General features: G+C 33.7%; 1 protein-coding gene across 1 annotated transcript; it reads right to left on the bottom strand.

Moving 5' to 3' along the window:
• Positions 1-1,297: 1,297 nt before the first annotated feature.
• Positions 1,298-3,411, bottom strand: LOC133323285 (uncharacterized; the record flags this gene model as incomplete). The annotated part of the gene is made up of 1 exon (XM_061532224.1): positions 1,298-3,411. A coding segment is annotated over exon 1 (2,114 nt), but the record flags the coding sequence as incomplete, so codon positions are not given.
• Between the last annotated feature and the right edge of the window lie 16,519 nt (positions 3,412-19,930).

Here is a 19,930-nt window from a genome sequence, read left to right as displayed (position 1 = left end):
GAGTCGGTCCACAAATTTATTGAACTGAAATTAATTAGGTGGGTTTTTGTTATATGCTTTACTAAAAATGAATGCAATTCCGCACCACATAATTCTAATCGTGGTAGACTATTTTTTTTAATGGTGCTACCTTACTTTTGGCAACAAACACGTGCACGGAAGTATTAGTCATATTATCTGACCTGATGTATACTGTTGCACAATAAGCTTTTTCAGAGGCATCGCAGAACCCATGCAACTGTATATTGCAGTCCGGGTTGTATTGTACCCACCTTGGTATCTTTATGGATTCTATTCCCTTAAACTGTTCGACAAATGATTTCCATTTCGAATTAATGGATTCAGAAACTTTGCTGTCCCAGTCGACCCCATCCAGCCATAGATCCTGTAAAAGTATCTTCGCTTGAATAATTATCGGAGTTAACCAACCGGCGGGGTCAAATAATTTGGACACATTTGACAACATTTTTCGTTTTGTCACATTTTCAGCCACCGAGAGTGACTCCGTTTTATATGAAAATGTGTCAGATTTTCCATTCCATCGAATGCCCAGAGTTTTTATAGCGCTATTGTCTTTGATTTTTAGTAATTCCTCTTTTAATAAATCTTGAGGAGATATATACGCCAGAAGGTTTGGGTGATTTGCTGTCATTTTTTTAATAGAAATCCGGCCGATTTCAACGTTTCTATTATTTCATGTTGTGCTTGTATTGCGGATTCGATTGTATGACCGCCTGCTAATATGTCGTCGACATATATTTCTTTTTTAAGTATATTTGTAGCTAGCGGCCGCTCAATTTGCCATTCTGTGGCCAGCTGCAATAACGTTCTTATTGCCAGGAATGGCGCACAGTTAATACCAAATGTTACGGTGTTTATTTCGTAATCTTCGATTTGTGCGGTTTCGTTTCGTCTAAACAATATTCTCTGATACGGTATATCAGACTCGTGTACAAATATTTGACGGTACATCTTCTCAATGTCACCATTAAATACATATTTATATAACCGCCAATTTAAAATTACAGACGTTAAATCGTTTTGTAACGTTGGGCCTGTATATAGAACATCATTCAATGAAAATGAACTATTTGTTTTGCATGACCCATTAAACACTACTCTAACCTTTGTGCTCATACTTTCAGGGCGAAAAACTGCATGATGCGGCAAGTAGTACGAGCAGTACTTTTCACCATTCTTTATTTCTCTTGGCATACATCGTTTCATATGCCCAAGTGATATGTACTCGTTTAAAATGTCTCTATACGTGTTTGCGAGCGCTTTGTCTTTATTTAACCTTTTTTCCATGTTTTCATATTGGCGTAGAGCCTTGAATCGAGACGATTCTAAAAACATGGATTGTGGATATTCTTTTTTAAATGGCAATTTTACTTCAGATCTACCGTCCGGCCGACGGCACGTTGTTTTCTTGTAGAAGTTTTCACAATACTCATCTTCTACGGTGGGAATATAAGCCCGTTCGACTTCCTCTTGTTCCCATTTTCGTAATAATACGCCTATGTCTTCTTCCCGTTTCGAAGATACTTCGACTGTAGCTAATGCCATACTGTCGTATTCAATTGGTCCGTATATATACCACCCGTATATTGAGTTTTGTGCTATCATATTGCCTAGCACATTTTTTTTGATACCATTCAGCATTATTGATGGAAGAACATCACTTCCCATCAACATATCTATTTGAGCTGACACTGCAAACCCTGGGTCAGCTAGTTTTAAATCTTGTATTTGGTTAGTGTTTGAGTTTGGAAGAGATCTAGTTGGCAGTAAACTAGTTAGGTTTCGTACCACTATAACTTCTGCTTCCAGTTCGAAAGGTGTTTTGTCGACACATAATGTAATATAACAAGATTTATTCGCATTTGTTACTATTATACCACTCAATCCACTGATTTGGAAATCTTCCTTTTTTGTGGTGATGCCTATGCGGTTTACTATTTTATTTGTAATAAATGTTTTTTTAGATGCTGAATCTAACAATGCACGTACTGTGAATTTTTGTCCTGAATGCATAATTTGAACTAAAGCAGTTGGTAACATAACGTCATCGTGGTTAATTGTTGCTAGTGTTTGAACGTTAGTACCAGATGACAAGTCACTGCTTGATTCGTCAGTAGTGAAATGTGTTTCTGTTCGGGATTGAATGTAATTGTTTTCACGCGCTACGATATTAGCGCTCGATTGTTGTTGCGAATTGTTCGTTAGATGCAGTTTCGTATGATGCTTTTTTCTGCATTGCATACATCTATGCATACTGACACATTCTTGGCTTGTGTGTCCACTTGCAAGACAATTGTTGCATAAACGTTTTTCTTTTGCAACTTCGATTCGCTGACTAGCTGACATATTATTAAATCTGGGACAGTTTCGAAGTATATGATTTTTTGCACATAGAATACATCTATTTGAATTTGTGTTCGTATTATATTGAGCTCCGAAGTTGTATCGTGAAGATTGTGGAGCCTTCTGTGTTTTTATACGACTAATTCGTTCTAACACTTGTTGTCTGTTGATCAAAAATTCTTCCATTTGAGACCACTTTGGTAAGTCCGCATGTGACTCAAGTGACTGTTCCCATAACGTCAACGTTTCTATTGGAAGTTTTGTCGAACAAAGGTATATTAAAATTGGATCCCACTCGCCCACACTGATGTCGTGTGCTTTCAAAATTGCGAGACAATCACTGATTGTTAATTGGATCCTTTTTATGTCTGCGTTATTTTCGTTTTTTGCGGGCGCTATTTCGAATAAAATCCGCAATTGATTGTCTACCAAAACTCGCTTGTTTTCGTAGCGTTTCTTTAGTGCGTCCCATGCTAATGAAAAGTTTAGATCTGACAATGAGAATCTGTCTACGATTCTGCCAGCTTCACCTTTAGTTTTATTTTTTAGGTGATATAATTTTTGTGCTGGTGTCAGTCTGGGGTGATTGCCATATATGGCCATAAACATGTCCCTAAAGGTGGGCCATTCTTCATAGCTTCCGTGGAAGTCTTTTGTATCACACGGAGGAACTTTAATACACACTTCTGACATGTCAAATGTCGTAGTTGGGGGATACATGGCCGAACTATGAAAAAGTGAAGGATTTGTTTGGTCTTCTCGTCCTGAACTGGTGGACTTTTGAAGAGACCTTTTTTTCACAACTTCCATTAAGTTCGATTTAGTTAATTGGTATTGATCCCTTGCGGATTCAAACTCCAATTTCGCAACATTTTTAAAATCATCGTCGAATGCCTTGTCATCGGCAAGATAGACGTTTTCATAGGCAGTACGTACATTATGCCAGTCTTCATCTAGTGATTCTAATTTTGTTTCTATCAGCGAATCTGACAGATCGTTTTCGGACATATCTAATATTTTAGCACATGCTCCCATTAAATTCTCCATGTCGAAGTGGAACCTTGCACAAATTACGTTTGCCATTTCTTTAATTTGTAATATTATTTATTTAATTTGAGTTTTATTATTTGTATATTTTTTATTTTTTTTTATATATATTTATGGACTTTTATTATTTATTGTTATATTATTTGGGTCTATTGTGCCTTTGGGTAACTTTCTGCTTTATTATAAAAATAGAGAGAAGTTAGAAAAATTTAAAAAAATATTAGGCTTTAATAGGGCTTTGCTCAACAAATATTTATTTTTTAAATTTGGAGAGCAAGTTTCTTATTATATTATATTATTATTAGGTATTATTTTTATTTATATTTATTATTGTTTCTTTTTATTTTATTGGTAATATTTTTATTTTAATTTTTATTTGTTTTTATTATAGAAATGGAATGCAATATAATGTAATGCAATTTCCACTAACGTACGTTACGTTTAATTACGTTTGTAACGTTTATAACATTTGATACGTTTTGGTGGTTTACGTATGTTACGTGTTCACTACTTGGACTATCGTATTGATGTGAACAAGAGTACTCGGTATCGGTTACTCTTTAAACGTGTGTCACTATTACAACAAAACAAAACAATATGTCTGTCTGTGACTATTGTAAATAATGAAAATTAAATACAAATTTAACAATAGTGAATTGTTTTAATTGGTGTTTTATTGTTATTCAAATATTTGTGATTGATTTATTTGATAATAAATAAATTTTCTTTGCAAAACAAATGAAGAATTGTTTTTGTTTTATTCACTTATTGTCAGTGTTGGGCTTTGCCGTGTTTGTGGCTGAAATATAAGCAGACGGCAGGGAGATGTCAACACTGATGTGGAATAAAATAATTTTGCTGAAAAATTTGGTTTTTGAAGATTTTTTGAACAAATTGGTATTTAATGGCAAATCTAGGCCGCTAATTCGTTTTAAAAGGCTCGAAGTACCATGTACAGATTCCCACAAGGACGTAGGATCTGTTGGGAAGTCTAAATTCAGACGAATTTAGAGCCTTTGGATTATAAGTTGCCGGCAAAAGCAACAACTACAACACATACAAAATATACGAACAACACCACAAGTATACGCTTTATACTCACGTGATGGTACGCACAAATAAAAAGAATAGTATTCACTTTTTTTAATTATTACAACACTGTCGGGCGACAGATTTATTGGGTTTAATTTGGGTAGTTGGGGTTTTGGGAAAAGGATCAAGACGATCTTTATTGTTGCACTACTTTTAACAAGAGTGAATAGAGACGGGCGGAAATCGATTTTTGTTCCCATTTCTGAGATGGGAGGACACCGATGACTACAGGTCCAACTCGATGAGGTCGTCATCGGTGTCCATCGGTGTGGTACCCACGTACGGCTTGATGGCCGTACGTGGGTACCACAGACATCCATTGATTACATGGTGTACATTTACCATGAACCGAATTCAAGGAAACTTACCAGAGATTAATTTATATCGGACGAACATGTATATGGAACCTACATCTAAATGTGAACACAGTTTCTCAATTCAGTACGCTATGCCAAAATTCGTGCAAATCGTTTATATAGAGGCGTTAGTGCACCATTTACATAAAATCGGACGATAATATATATGGGAGCTATATCTAAATCTGAACCGATTTTCACGAAACTTTGCACACATCATTCTAGATTTAATTCAGTACGCTATGCCAAAATTCATGCAAATCAAATGATATATAGCGACTTTGGTGTACCAATTACCTAATCGGGCGAAAATATATATGGGAGCTATATCTAAAAATGAACCGATTTTCACGAAACTTAGCACACGAAACTTGACCTAATTCAGTAAGCTATACCAAATTTCTATAGCTATATGTAAATCTGAACCGATTTTCACCAATTTTTATAAGGTTCGTCCTTGGGCCAAATAAATGAGCTGTACCAAATTGTATCCAAATCGGATTATAAATGCGACCTGTACTTTGTTTCCAATTTAACACCAAACATATGCACAAAGCCATAATACCCTTAACCACAGTGTTGTGAAGGGTATAAAGAGCGCTTCGTACTCGAATTGTACGAATTCTGTCATCAGTATCACTTTTTTGATTCAGATATTTCCACCTTTATCATTTTCATAAAAACAAGTTGGGAATTGGCAACACCTACATAAAGGTGGTTTGTGAACTTAGTAAACGTCTGTGGTTTGTATATTTACTAACACGTTGCTATAATTGCCAATTCTTTGCTATAATGGCCAATTCTGATCTAAAAAAGGGACAATTTGTATGGGGGCTACTATTTCCCCTACCCCCATCAAAAAATTAATTACCCTATGTTACCTCAAATGTACTCAAAAATCGACTGTGAAAATTTCATGAAAATCCGTTCGGTAGTTTAGGAGTCTATAGGTAACACTGATCAAACAAACATACAAACAAAAATAAATTGATTTATATATATATGTATATTCCTCCGATTTTAAGTGATAAACCAAGGACCCAAAATATGTCCGATATGTACAAACATTTCGTTGAAATCGCTTTAGATATGGCTTCCATTAATATTTTCGTCCGATTTTAAGTTAATGATGCCCCAAACTCCTTATTTTTGTCAGATTGAACCAAAATTTTGCACAACGTACAACACTTAGTATAACATGACGTAATTGTTTTTGTACAAATTCAGACATAGCCCATATATTCGACGGACTTCAATATACCCAAAGTGGCGAAGGATATCATATAGACATCGCTCTAGGCTCAATTCAGTACGTTATGCCAAGTTTCGTGCAAATCGAAAGATATATAGGGACTTTGGTGCACCATTTACATAAAATCGAACGAAACTATACATGGGAGCTAGATTTAAATCTGGACCGATTTTCACGAAACTTGGCAGACATCACTATAAGCTCATGTCAGTATGTTATGCCAAATTTCGAAAGATATATAGGGACTTTGGTGCACCATTTAGAAAAAACGAACGAAACTATATATGGGAGTTATATCTAAATCTGCACCGATTTCCTCCAATTTCAATAGGGTTCGTCCTTGGGCCAAATAAGTGAACTGTGCCTTATTTCATCCAAATCGGATCATAAATGCGACCTGTACTTTGTTCACAAAAATACGTACAGACGGACGGACATGCGTAAATCGACTCAAAAATTGATTCTATGCATATTCTCAAAAGGAACCATGGGTCTATCTCGATTCCTTTTGCCTGTTACAAACATATGCACAAACACATAATACCCTGTACCAGTGTGTGGTGAAGGGTATAATGAAGTGATGTATAATACTAGAGTTTTACAGATTTTTTTCGGGTAGCCCCCATATAAGGGTACCCCCAATTTTCGGTATTTTGGGGGTTCTTGAGCGCGGTTTACAACCAAATTTGCTGCAATTTGGTATTTTGTAGTCGCATATGGTAACAAATCTCCCTCCCAACATTTATTAAAAAGGGTAACCCCCGTTTTTAAAATAAAAAAAGTTATTTTTATTTTTTTCCGTGTGTTGGGGTTGTCCCCATATAGGCGTATTCTATCTGATTATGGGGGACAGTCGTTACTCAAAATAGTCAGTTTTTACAAAGTATGGAATTCTGTTGTAATCATACTATCGTGATAAAAAATTCTATACTGACTACAATGAAATATATCGGCCAGCATTTAGCAATATCCTCCATATAATGATACCTCCTGAAGGAAGGAATTGGGATACAAAACTAAAATATTGGGTTAAAAATTCACAAATATCGGTCATTAATTAGGCGCAGCCCCAAGTATTCGCTAATTCCTACACTATGTAAATAATATTGGTCCCCTTTAGGCATAGCCTCATATAACTTTGCAATCTAAATTGCAGTAGTTTGAGGATTTTATACTCTACCATTATCACGCATTTTTTGAGGTGTCCCCATATAGGCGTATTCTACCATAGCATGGGGGGACAGTCGTTACTCGAAACAGTCAGTTTTTACCCTACAAAGTATGGAATTCTAAGATTTTTTAGCCATCTGTTGTAATCATACCGCCTTCTTCGTAATAAAAAGACTCGAACCTGACGATAATGTAATATATAGGCCTGACATCTCATCCATATAATGATACCTCCTTGAGATACAAATCTAAAATATATAGGTCTACTTTTGGGTATGTTCCCTATATTTTCTGTCAGTACACCATGGTGGAGGATATCAAAAGTTCGGCCCGGCCGAACTTAACGCTTTTTTCACTTGTTAACCTTAAACGCGTATTTCTTCTTCGTAACGAATGTCAACAGTTGGAAAAGGTTGCCGGAAAATTAAATTTTCAATTAAGATAGATTTTAATAATGTCTTTAGGTTTTGTTAGTCTTCTTTTTAAAGAGATTAGCTGAGCTGTAAGCGTGGATTTTTTAAGAAGATTAGCAGAGCTGTAAGCGTGAATTTTTCAAAGAAGATTAGTAGAGCTGTAAGCGTTGATTTTTAAAGAATATTTTTTCAAACACTACTATGAATATAAACTTGGATTTTTTTCAAGCATTAGCGGAGCTAAAAACGAATGTGGTGTTGTGTCGATAAGGGTTTTGTTAGTCTTCTACTGGACGCGTCCTATGTTGTTGAATATGGGGAAGGTGGGTATAACCACCCATCTTCCATATACCAACCAGTAACTTGCCCATAGCATATATAATATGCAAGACTGCTAAGCTTAGTTTATGAGCAATCTCAACCAAACCTTTCAAAACAGACACTCAAACTCCGCGTCTGACTATCATTGTGGTAGGCTTAGAAAAGTCAGTCTTTTTCAATTTTGAGAACACAAGGATTCGAGTGGAAGAGCACTACACACTATGTCGCGAGTTCGTATAAACAGCGGCCAAAAATAGAAGGAGTTATCGTAAGTTAATGAAATTTGGTACATGTGTTTATTATTGGCCTAAAGAGCAACTGACAAAAAATTGGATAGATCGAACCCAGATTTGGTATACCTCCCATACAAAGGGTCTTGAAAATTTTACTATTTTCATTGAATTTGGTTGAATATTAAAGATTATAATATTCAACCAAATTCAATGAAAATTGGCAATTTACATTTACTTATGTCTATAAAGCAACGGACCACAAACTGTGTAGATCGGACCAAGATTTGATATATCTTCCATACAAAGGGTCTTGAAAATCCGCTTTTTGGACCTATAAATTGTTTATATTCATCCAAATTCCATGAAAATTTTCATGTCTTCGTCCAAGTTACATCAAATGTGGGCGAAGACAGTAATAGGTGTTGTAATTTAGTTGTTGGTCCATATTTCAGGTACCTACCATACCAAAAGTCCCTAAAAATGTAACTTGATGTACTATAAAATCGTTATATGCTGCTAAATAAAGTATAGAAGTTTTATTTTTGTTATTTTTATTACAATATAATAAATATTTGATATCCCTTAGTAACTAATAAATTACTTTTTTATCATTCACAAAATTTTCAAAACAAAAATCAGATATATATATATATATATATATATAAAATATTGTCTTCCCAAATGTACGATTTAGTATCATCCACGTTATAATCTCGGGCCTTTACTTAATGGCTGTTTAAGGATATTACAAGGTCGGATTGTAATATAAAATACTAAAAAAAAATCCTTATTTAACTCGGCTTTAATAAAACTTCGGGCTGCTACTAATTATTTGTTGACATGACTTGTTAGCATCTTGTGAAAGTCGCTCAAAAGGTATTGTACTGCACTTATATGCCATTAGTTCATGACATATCCCATGCCACGAACTAATATTTTTCTGTATGAACTTTCCACAAAGGTAATTCATGTTTCAATGGTCTGATAAATAAGTATAATCTTCAAACTGACTGAAAATTTATTTAAAAGCTATATTTTAAAACCAATTCTCCCATATCTCCGATTCGAATAACGTTTTTACCACTTAATTGCATATTTTATGTAAAATATTGTATTATTACAATGTTCTGAATCCATCTTCTCCTTCCTATTTGACCCTCAATAAGTTATTTAATTGCATACATAACATATTGGACCATTCGCTTCTAACCATTTCATGAATATGCCATATTTTTTCATAAAGTGGTCACCAAAAAAGTTAAATAACTCTTAGGACCGCAGGTCTCCGCAGCTAATTTTTTTTATTCCTTAAATAACACACTTTTCACAACTCGAATAAAAAAATCAAAACTTAAATTTTTTAATTTTTTTTCTGCTCCACTAATTTGAAAATTTGTTTTACAAATTTGATGAACTAAGTACTACAAGTGTGGACGACTGTATACAACATATAATATCTATATACATACAAACTAAAGCGAATCCTAGTTTTTACATCCACATCAACCAAAATAAACACTTTTATAATAAACGTTAATTTGAATATACAAATAGTTGAGCATCAGAAAAACACACCCATTTTTCGAAAATATGGTAAAAAATCAGTTTATAAATAATTATCAGATTTGAACCTTTGTAGAGACAAAACTACTCGACATATCGATATAAAATTTCATATTTATTCTAATTAGAGTGTTTTCTCTCAATCCTCATAAAAATTTTGTCCTCCGTGGTAGTTGGTTTTGACCATTTTTGGTCGCGGTCGTGACACTGTGCAACACGAAGGAGAAACCTCAGCATGAAGCGACGCCGATGTGCTATGAGCATGCAGATAAAACTGCGAAACGGTAGAGAATTCTCTATACTATTTATGACCTTAATAAAATGAAGGAGTATAAATGAAAAGGTTGATGGATTAGTTAAAGTATACAAAATTCCGTTTATCTTTTCCGTTTTAATACTCTATATAACCAAACTTAGGTTGTGAGTTTTTAAGCATAAACTCACATTTGTTTGTAGTACATTTTAACAATAAATATTGTTTATCCCTAATATAAACATATGGAAATTATTCAATTTTAAATTTATAACAATTTATATAATGTTACATCGTTTTCCTTAATGATCGGATCCATTGAATTTAACCACGAAATTCTGAAACGTGTTCAGTACAGTATTTTATTGTAGACCAGCATAATGTGTGTACGTAACAGACACACATAACACAAACTATCGACACATCTGATCAGTAAATAGGATAAATTTTTAACGATTCAGGTCATCATTATAATAAATTTTTGTATTTACTACCACTATCCAAATTTTTGCAATAACCTCAGTATGGATAATGGTTATATATTTTATGGCCTTCGTAAAAGCGGATTATCTGAACATCTGCCCATAAAGTTAATTACGCAGTTGATATTAGATTGGGGAAAAGGAAATCCATTATTTTATCGGCAGATGGCTATACTGATAGATTTCTCGTAAAGTATCAATCGAACAATCTCAGATTTATGCTCGTTGGAAGGGTGACATTTCGCAGTAAAAACATAGTTTTTGTGAGTTACAGGGTGTTAAAAATGGAACTGAACAAAGAGAACATTCGGTAAATTTTACACTTTTTCTTTGACAAAGGCGAAAATACAAGCCAAGCGACTACAATTGTGAATAGAGTTTATGAATCCGATACTGTAACAGCCAAGTATGTGCAATTTTGGCATCGTAGATTCCATTCAGGAATTTTTGATGTTAAAGATGCGCCTCGGAGATAAAAATCGACCATAAAACTGTTTTAAACCATTTATAATTGACCAGAAATGGTAAGAATTGGCAAACAGGAGAGGCCACACAGAGCAGGACTTCTATGAGAGAGGCATTATGAAGTTACCTTTAAGATGGCAACAAAACATACAACAAAACGGTGAATATTTGGACAAAATCGGACATTCCGAAGCATGATAAATAAAGTCCTTTATAAAAATAATGGATTTTCTCCCCAAACTAATATAAATGTAGTATTACGGTATTTCCATCTGGATCCGATTAGAAAACGGAATCTGATCCTAACTGTTGAACGAAATTTCATAGAAATAATAAACAGGACTTTTCTAGATTTCTAATTTCTATCAGCTCGTGTAAATCTAGATTAGTGCTGCATGTCATATATTGGGTAGATAAGACATCTGCCACATTAGGTAATTCTGTCGAATGGATACAATGATACCATGTTATATTAAAAGTATTTAGCAGGTAGTCTATTTTTATTCCATCGCGCTTATCAGAAGCTGCTATAAATAGTGTGCATATAATTCAAGTCGGCATAGTTCCTTGCAATCTCTCTACCTATACACATACTATTTTTTCAACGACATCAAAAATGGAACAATCAATGCTTGCAAACCTCTTAATTAAGAATTTGCAAAAACTGCACCTGAATGATTGTGTGTTCAGTAGTATGGATGACCTGTATGCAAACCTTCCAGCTGAATCAACTGCTATCGCCACACCGAAATCGACACCAATCAATTCAACAGGAATAACGAAAAGACGAAATCAACAATCAATGGTTACAAACCTCTTAGTTAAGAATTTACGAGAACTGACAATGGAAGATTGTGCATTCAATATTATGGATGACATGTATTCAACTCTTCCTTCCGAAGCATCAAATACCGTTCCCGGAACACCAAGATCGACACCAACCAATTCAACAGGAATGAAGAAAAGACGCAAACACCAGGTCCGCATATCCCCATATACACCGAAATCATCAGTCAAAGCTAGAAAATCGCTACAGTTTTAAAGAATACTAGCAAGGTAAAGATATAGGGTGTATTTTTAAAAATGCAATTTAATATAATGTAATAAAAGCATAGCTTTTGTAGATATAAGTTTTAAGTTTAATTTAAATAAAATAATATGTAATAATTATAACAGCAGAATTCGAATAACTTGTGTCCCATTGATTTTTAAAATCAACAATCAATGGTTACAATCAATGGTTACAAACCTCTTAGTTAAGAATTTACGAGAACTGACAATGGAAGATTGTGCATTCAATATTATGGATGACATGTATTCAACTCTTACTTCCGAAGCATCAAATACCGTTCCCGGAACACCAAGATCGACACCAACCAATTCAACAGGAATGAAGAAAAGACGCAAACACCAGGTCCGCATATCCTCATATACAGCGAAATCATCAGTCAAAGCTAGAAAATCGCTACAGTTTTAAAGAATACTAGCAAGTTAAAGATATAGGGTGTATTTTTAAAAATGCAATTTAATATAATGTAATAAAAGCATAGCTTTTGTAGATATAAGTTTTAAGTTTAATTTAAATAAAATAATATGTAATAATTATAACAGCAGAATTCGAATAACTTGTGTCCCATTGATTTTTAAATAGGAATTAAAGACGAACGCAAAATTTCAGTTCAGCAAACGTTTTAGAGAAGATAACACTTATTGTTGTTTTTAAATAGCACATATAAAATATAATGAGACTTAACGAAATTGTCATTATTATGTGGTTTCATCTTTAATCCTACTTTACAGGGCGTACTCTTGAAGGTAATAAAACTCTTTGGACGGCTCCGCAATATATATAAGAAAAACATGTAGACAACTTGAAAATTTGCGAAACAGTTTCTTGCAAACGTAATTACAAATGCATAATGCCTACCTGCATCATTATTCTTACATGACAATCAATTAATCAGTAGAGGAATATGAGCATCTGTTCAGAATTACTCTTAAAGAATTATTTTCTTTTCTCAAATGCTATGCATTTGGAAATTCTATTTTGAACTCATATTTTAAGGACAATATTAAAATGTTCGCTAGCTTGATATTATGCTTTCATAATTAATTTTATTAAATATTCGTATTGTCATGAAATCATGCCATCACACAAAGTGTGGGTGACCTAATAGATTTTAATGTCGATTTTTGCTGAAGGACTCGTTTATATGGTTTAGATCATTAAATAACCATTAAAAATTTTAATAGCATACAATAATTATCAGCATCAAAAAAATTAAAAATACAAATATAGTAGAAAGAATAGAAATATATTTATGTGCCCAACATAAAATGAACTTCGAGAAGTATAATATTCTTTGCGTGTTACTCAATAAATTAGAATATTAAGTTTATGACCTTAAAACCGCAAAGATTATAAAACATCTACCTCTAAGTTTATAGCCAAATTAGAAAACCAGAATTTATAATAACTATGAATTTAGAATAATCCCGGTCAGATAGTATTGACAATGGATGTATATTTTATCGCTTTCGTAGAAGAGGATTATCCGAGCATCTGCCCATAAAGTTTAGTACTAATTCCGTTATGCATCATTTTAGGACATATATTAGATAGGAATTCTGAAACAGTTTTATCATATCTTTAATTATATATATTACATAAATCTCTCGGTTATACCAAAGTCTTGAGAATTAGAAATTCCATAGAAAATAATAAACAGGAATTTTCTAATTTACAATTAACTTCAACTTTGTGTAAATCTGCATCTGTCACTTCATGTAATTTTGTCGAATGGATAGAAGGATTCTAAATTATAGATATTTTGAAAGTGTACATCAGGTTGCATAACTCCTAATTACGAATATGCAAGCAGTGCACCTTAAGGATGGTGTGTTCAGAACAGTGGATGACCTGTATGAATGCTTTCCTTTCGAAGCACCAACAACTGTTCCCTCAACACAGAGATCTACACTAACGAATTCAACAGGAATGAAGAAAATACAAAATCAACAATCAGTGATTTCACAGTTTTTAATTAAGAATTTGCATAAAATGTACCTGCAAGATTGTGCCTTCAGTACTAAGGATGACCTGTATGCAACCCTTCCTTCCGAATCACCAAAAAATGCTACCGAAACACCGAGATCGATATCAACTAATTCAACAGGAATGAAGAAGAGACACAAACATCAGGTCCGCATATCCCCATTTACACCGAAATCATCAGTCAAAGCCTAAACGCGGGCCCATATAGTTCATTCTCGAACCTGATTTTCTAGTTTTTTATCTCGATATCCTCCGTAGGTGGAATGATTACCACATAGGGCTAAATCGTCTTAGAATTCCATACTTTGTAGGGTAATAATATTGTTCTTAGCATAAATACTAATTTTATGACTATAAATAAAAACAGCAAAATCAAAAATGTCGCGTGAGTGACAGAGAAAAATCCTTCGCAAATAAAGGATATACCAAATTTTGAAATTTTGATAGAGCAATAATTATGTTTGACATCTCTTATCCATGTAAAGAATATTAAAAGTTCAAAATATTCACACAGTTCGCAGAGTTTTCCCATTATTTCCAATGACGTCTAAAGTCATGTATATTTAAAGTCGCGTGAGTGACCGCGTTAAAAACCGGGGGCTCTCAATTTGTTTACCACTGATAGTACTCCCAAAGATCTACAAAAAGTATGAAGGAAGAATTGTAAAAAGTGTAAAAGTTTTTGATTTATTTAAGATTTAAAGTTTGATTTTGCCTCTGAATGTCGTGTAAGTGGCTGCTAGGGTTCGGGAATTCCCGACTTTTTTCATTCTCGGGAAATCGGGAATTCGAATTTTTCATTCCCGGGTACACGGGACTGATCACAACCTTTGTAAGTAAAAATTTTAAAGGGTAAGAATGATATTATATTAATTAAATAATTGCAATTATAAAAAATTGACTTTCTACGTCATTGTACAATAACACTTTAAAGGAAATAATTTTTTAAATAAAAGTATTTTAGTATGTTTTTGGCAAAACATTGTATTAAGAACTATTTGTACACATTAACAAACATATGAAGAATTTTTAATTTGTGCATTCAACATGTTGCTTGATATACTGTTTCTTATGTTGATGTCAAAATTGAAAATATTCCCCCACATTTTATGGACTTTTACTCACTTTATATAAAGCTTATTTCTTTAAAAAAAAACTACTGTGACTGGTTGACTTTGCAACCATTTTAATTTAATTTCAAAACATGTACACCTTTGGAGTATCTTCATCACTACTAGATGACCAGATTTCACTTCATTTCAAAACATAATTCCAATCATTTTCCGAATTTCGAAACTGTCTATTATATAAATCGGGTTTCAAATGAGAATCTTCCACTAACACTCACATGAAAATCGTATATTATCGTATTGTATTGTATTATCGATAACAAATAATGCGACGGATGGATCAATGGATCCATTCTGTTTATGCCTTAAACATTGAAACTTTTAATTCCGTATTGATATTTATTTAGAAATACAATTTCCCGTTTTCCCGGGAATTACTATCGGGGACGGGAATTCCCGACCCCAAACCCTAGTGACTGCGGAAGTGCCCATATGTATTATATGAGGCCATCACCAACGTACCCTGGTTTTATTGATTGGGGAAAAACTATATATAAACTATAGCACTTTATTTAACATGCTCCGATTTGAGCCAAATATGCATCGTTTTGTTGTATGATTTGTTGCCATTTTAAAGGTAACTTCAAATGCATCTCTCATAGAAGTCCTGATCTCTATTTGCAAAAAAAAACACTAGTAGTCCTAGATACCAATTCTTTTATCATTAAAGAAATTTAGCAATGCAAGAAAAATATGACCCCAGCAAGAAGGGACAACGATGTGTCATGCATGCGGGTAAAACATCGTTTTCCTTAAGAATCTGATGCATTGAAAATTACCATTGAAGACATGAAAATATACATTTTCGTATCAACCATTTTTTTATAACCTTCTCCAGGCTGTGGTAGAGAGTATTATGGATTTGTGCATATGTTTGTAACAGCAAAATGAGATAGATCCATGGTCTCTTTTGAGAATATGCATAGAATCACTTTCTGATTCGATTTATGAATGTCCGTCCGTCTACCCATGTTAAATTGTAAACAAAGTGCAGGTCGCATTTATTATTCGAATTAGATAAAATTTGGCACAGATCCTTTACTTGGCCCAAAGACGAGCCCTATTGAAATTGATAACAATTGAAAAAGCGATAAGTTCGGCCGGGCCGAACTTTGGATACTAGAAATGAAAATATAGGGAACATACCAAAAAGTGGACCTATACCGACATTTCTAAAAATGGATTATGTAAACCATAATACAAATTTCAGAAATTTTTAATGGATAATTATCCATTAAAAAATTTCCTCAGCCTTATGGCTAAAGAGGGTTATACAATTTAACGTGGTGAAAATGTGCCTCATCGAAATATTGGTTCTAGACCCCATATTTCTTTGGATAAAAACCGTTTCAGAACATTTCGATTTCATCCAAACTTTGCCCCTCTTATTATTTTCTCCAAACTTATTATTTCTTCCTCTTATTATTTCTTCCAAACTTAGTACAAATTCGAAGATGGGGAATATCAGTCCACTCCTTCTGAAACCTCCATACAGGGGCTTGGTCTAAATGCGGCTATAGTTCATTATCGAACCCTACGTTCGAATTTTTATATCGCTATCCTCCTTAGGTGAAATGATTACAACAGAGTCTTAGAACCAAACTCAAAACGCGGAACAAATCAGGTAACTATTTTAATATAAAAAAGGGGGTTATATGGGGACTACCCCAAAAAGGGGGCGAATATTAATAATTTTTTGGTATGGAGACTTGTTACCATATACGACTACAAAATACCAATTTGCAGCAAATTCGGCTGAAAAACGCGCTCAAGAACCCCAAAATACCGAAAATTGGGGGTAATCTGATATGGTGACCTATATTCATTTGTTTTTTTTTGTGGAGAGATTTGGTACCTATTAAGAACTCATAATACTAAATTACAGCTATTACGGCGGAAAAATACGATCAAAGCCCCAAAAATACTGAAAATTATGAGGTACCGTTATATGGGGGCTACCAGAAAAATGGGACCTATATTTATATTTTTTTGTGGTGGCATTTAGTACCCAATGAAAACGCAAAGTAGCAAATTTCAGCTATTTCGGTTGGAAAACGCGCTCAAGAACCCAAAAATACCGAGGGTACCCCCAAAAATTGGGGGTACCCTTATATGGGAGCTATGCCTAAATGTGGACCGATAAAGCCCATCTTCGGACTTGACCTGCCTTCAGACAAAAGACGACGCTATGCAAAATTTTGGCGATCTATCTCAATTCGTTTAGACGCTAAAGTGATTACAACAGACGGACATGGCTATATAGTCATAGAATTTTACGCTGATCAAGAATATATATACTTTATATGGTCGGAAATGATTATTTCCATGAGTTACAAACGGAAAAACAAAATTATTATACCCTCCATACTATGGTGGAGGGTATAAAAATCGGTTAAGATTTAGATTTAGATAACGACATATAAGTTTGGTTGAAATAGATTCAAATTTAGATATAGGTACCATATACATCTTCGTCCAATTTTATGTAAATGACGTACCCAATGTTTCTCAGATTGCAAATGAGCATAATTAATAGTTTAATTTAAATCGCTGGGGACGAACTTCAGGTATTATTCTTCATATGGAAGAACTGCAGGTACTCTCCTTCTTGTGGAAGATATTCTTCTTCCTATGGAAGAGCTGCAGGTATTATTCTTCCTATGGATGAGCTGCAGGAGTCTTCTTCCTGTGGAAGAACTGCACGCATGCTTCCTCCTACAGGAAAGCAGGAGGTCTTCTTAAACAAACTTACATAACACAACCTATTGTCACATTTAACAGTAAATAGGGTAATATTTTAAAAAATTGTGTCATCATTCTAATATTTTTATATTTTAGCCTTCAATATATTGATGATTATATTCTTATATTTCATAAATTGTGCTGTTTAGAATTTCAAACTGTGATGGTGAAGGTTTTCTTAATATAAATTTTATATTTTTATATAAAAACTTCAAAGGTCAAAAACATCTGTCTCTAAGTTTATGATCACGCTATTAAAAACTATCCAATAAATTGCAATAACCTCAGACAGGTAGTATGGATAACGGTTATATATTTTATGGCTTTCGTAAAAGCGGATTATCCTAACATCTGCCCATAAAGTTTACTGTGCATTCGGCTATTTATCAATTTAGGACATAATTAGAAATATTCAAATAGTCATTAAGCGGTTTATGTACATGTAGTATTGCGACATTTCCACTCAACAAATGAATCTGATTAGAAGAACGGATTCTGATCCCAACTGTTTAACAAAATTTCATAGAAAATAAGAAAAAGGAATTTTGTAGATTTACAATTTTCTTCAGCATTGTGTAAATCTGGATTAGTGATTTATGTCATATATAGAGTAGAGAAGACATCTGTCACTACAGGTAAACCTGTCGAATGGCTAGAAGGATGAGAGTCACATAAATTAAAAAAGTATACAACAGGTAGTCGATTTATATTTCAATGCGTTTATCGGAAGCTACTATAAATAGTGTGTATGTAACTCAAATTGACATCTACCTACACACATATATATTTTTTTAAATCATCAAAAATGGAACAATCAATGCTTACACACCTCTTAATTAACAATTTGCAAAAACTGCATCTGAAAGATTGTGTATTCTGTAGTATGGATGACCTGTATGCAACCCTTCCTTCCGAAGCAACAAATACTGCTACCGCAAAACCGAAATCGACACCAATCAATTCAACAGGAATTAAGAAAAGACGCAATCAACAATCAGTGGTTGCAATCCACTTAGTTAAGAATTTACAAGAACTGACCATGAAAGATTGTGCGTTCAACATTATGGATGACTTGTATTCAACTCTTCCTTCCGAAGCATCAAATACCGTTCCCGGAACACCAAGATCGACATCAACCAATTCAACAGGAATGAAGAAAAGACGCAAACACCAGGTCCGCATATCCCCATATACACCGAAATCATCAGTCAAAGCAAGAAAATCGCTACAGTTTTAAAGATAGCATGATATTTTTATAGGGTCTATTATTGAGATGCAATTTAATATAATGTAATAAAAGCATAGCTTTTGTAGATATAAGTTTTAAGTTAAACTAAAATGAAATAATAATAAATTATACAGCAGAATTCCAATAACTTGTGTCCAATCTATACATGGCAATATTGCCAATTTTTTAACATAGCTGAAGCAGGGGTTCACCCCTTATAACTCGGGAATTAAAGTTTTTTAGTTTTGGGTTTATTGATCCTTTTTCATTATATTGAGGATGAAATAAAATCTTCTTTTTTTCTGAAAATCCATCTGCTAGAACCTTTAGGATGAAATAAAATCTTCTTCTGAAAATCCATCTGCTAGAACGGCGGGAACTGACAAAATACGAAATTTGGCACAAACTGTTTTTGAAAATATTTCGGATTTAATTGCATTTTATGTGGATCATTTCCATTTCAATTTTTTCCGAGTTTTTGGATACTTCAATGCCACGTGTAGTACATCTTAGCCGTCAAATGAAATTTCACAAAATATACAAGATAAACTTCAGTACTTCCTGGAAACCGTATGCGCATCAAATGATTTTGAGAATTACGCGATTTAGACCCACTTTAAAATGTATATTTCATTATACAGGTTTATTATAAGATTTATTCCTATTTATAGAACCCCAAGATTTTTCGGAAGGGTCTTGATATAATCCGCAAGGTGTAATATTATTATACCCTTCACAACACTGTGGTACAGGGTATTATGTCA

This window comes from Musca vetustissima, unplaced genomic scaffold (assembly GCF_032173495.1).
Source record: "Musca vetustissima isolate MV318-11 ecotype Yass unplaced genomic scaffold, APGP_CSIRO_Mvet_v1 utg9133, whole genome shotgun sequence".
Taxonomy (NCBI): domain Eukaryota; kingdom Metazoa; phylum Arthropoda; class Insecta; order Diptera; family Muscidae; genus Musca; species Musca vetustissima.
Note: the sequence above shows the minus strand (reverse complement) of the source record. Positions and strands in the feature narration are given on the sequence as shown.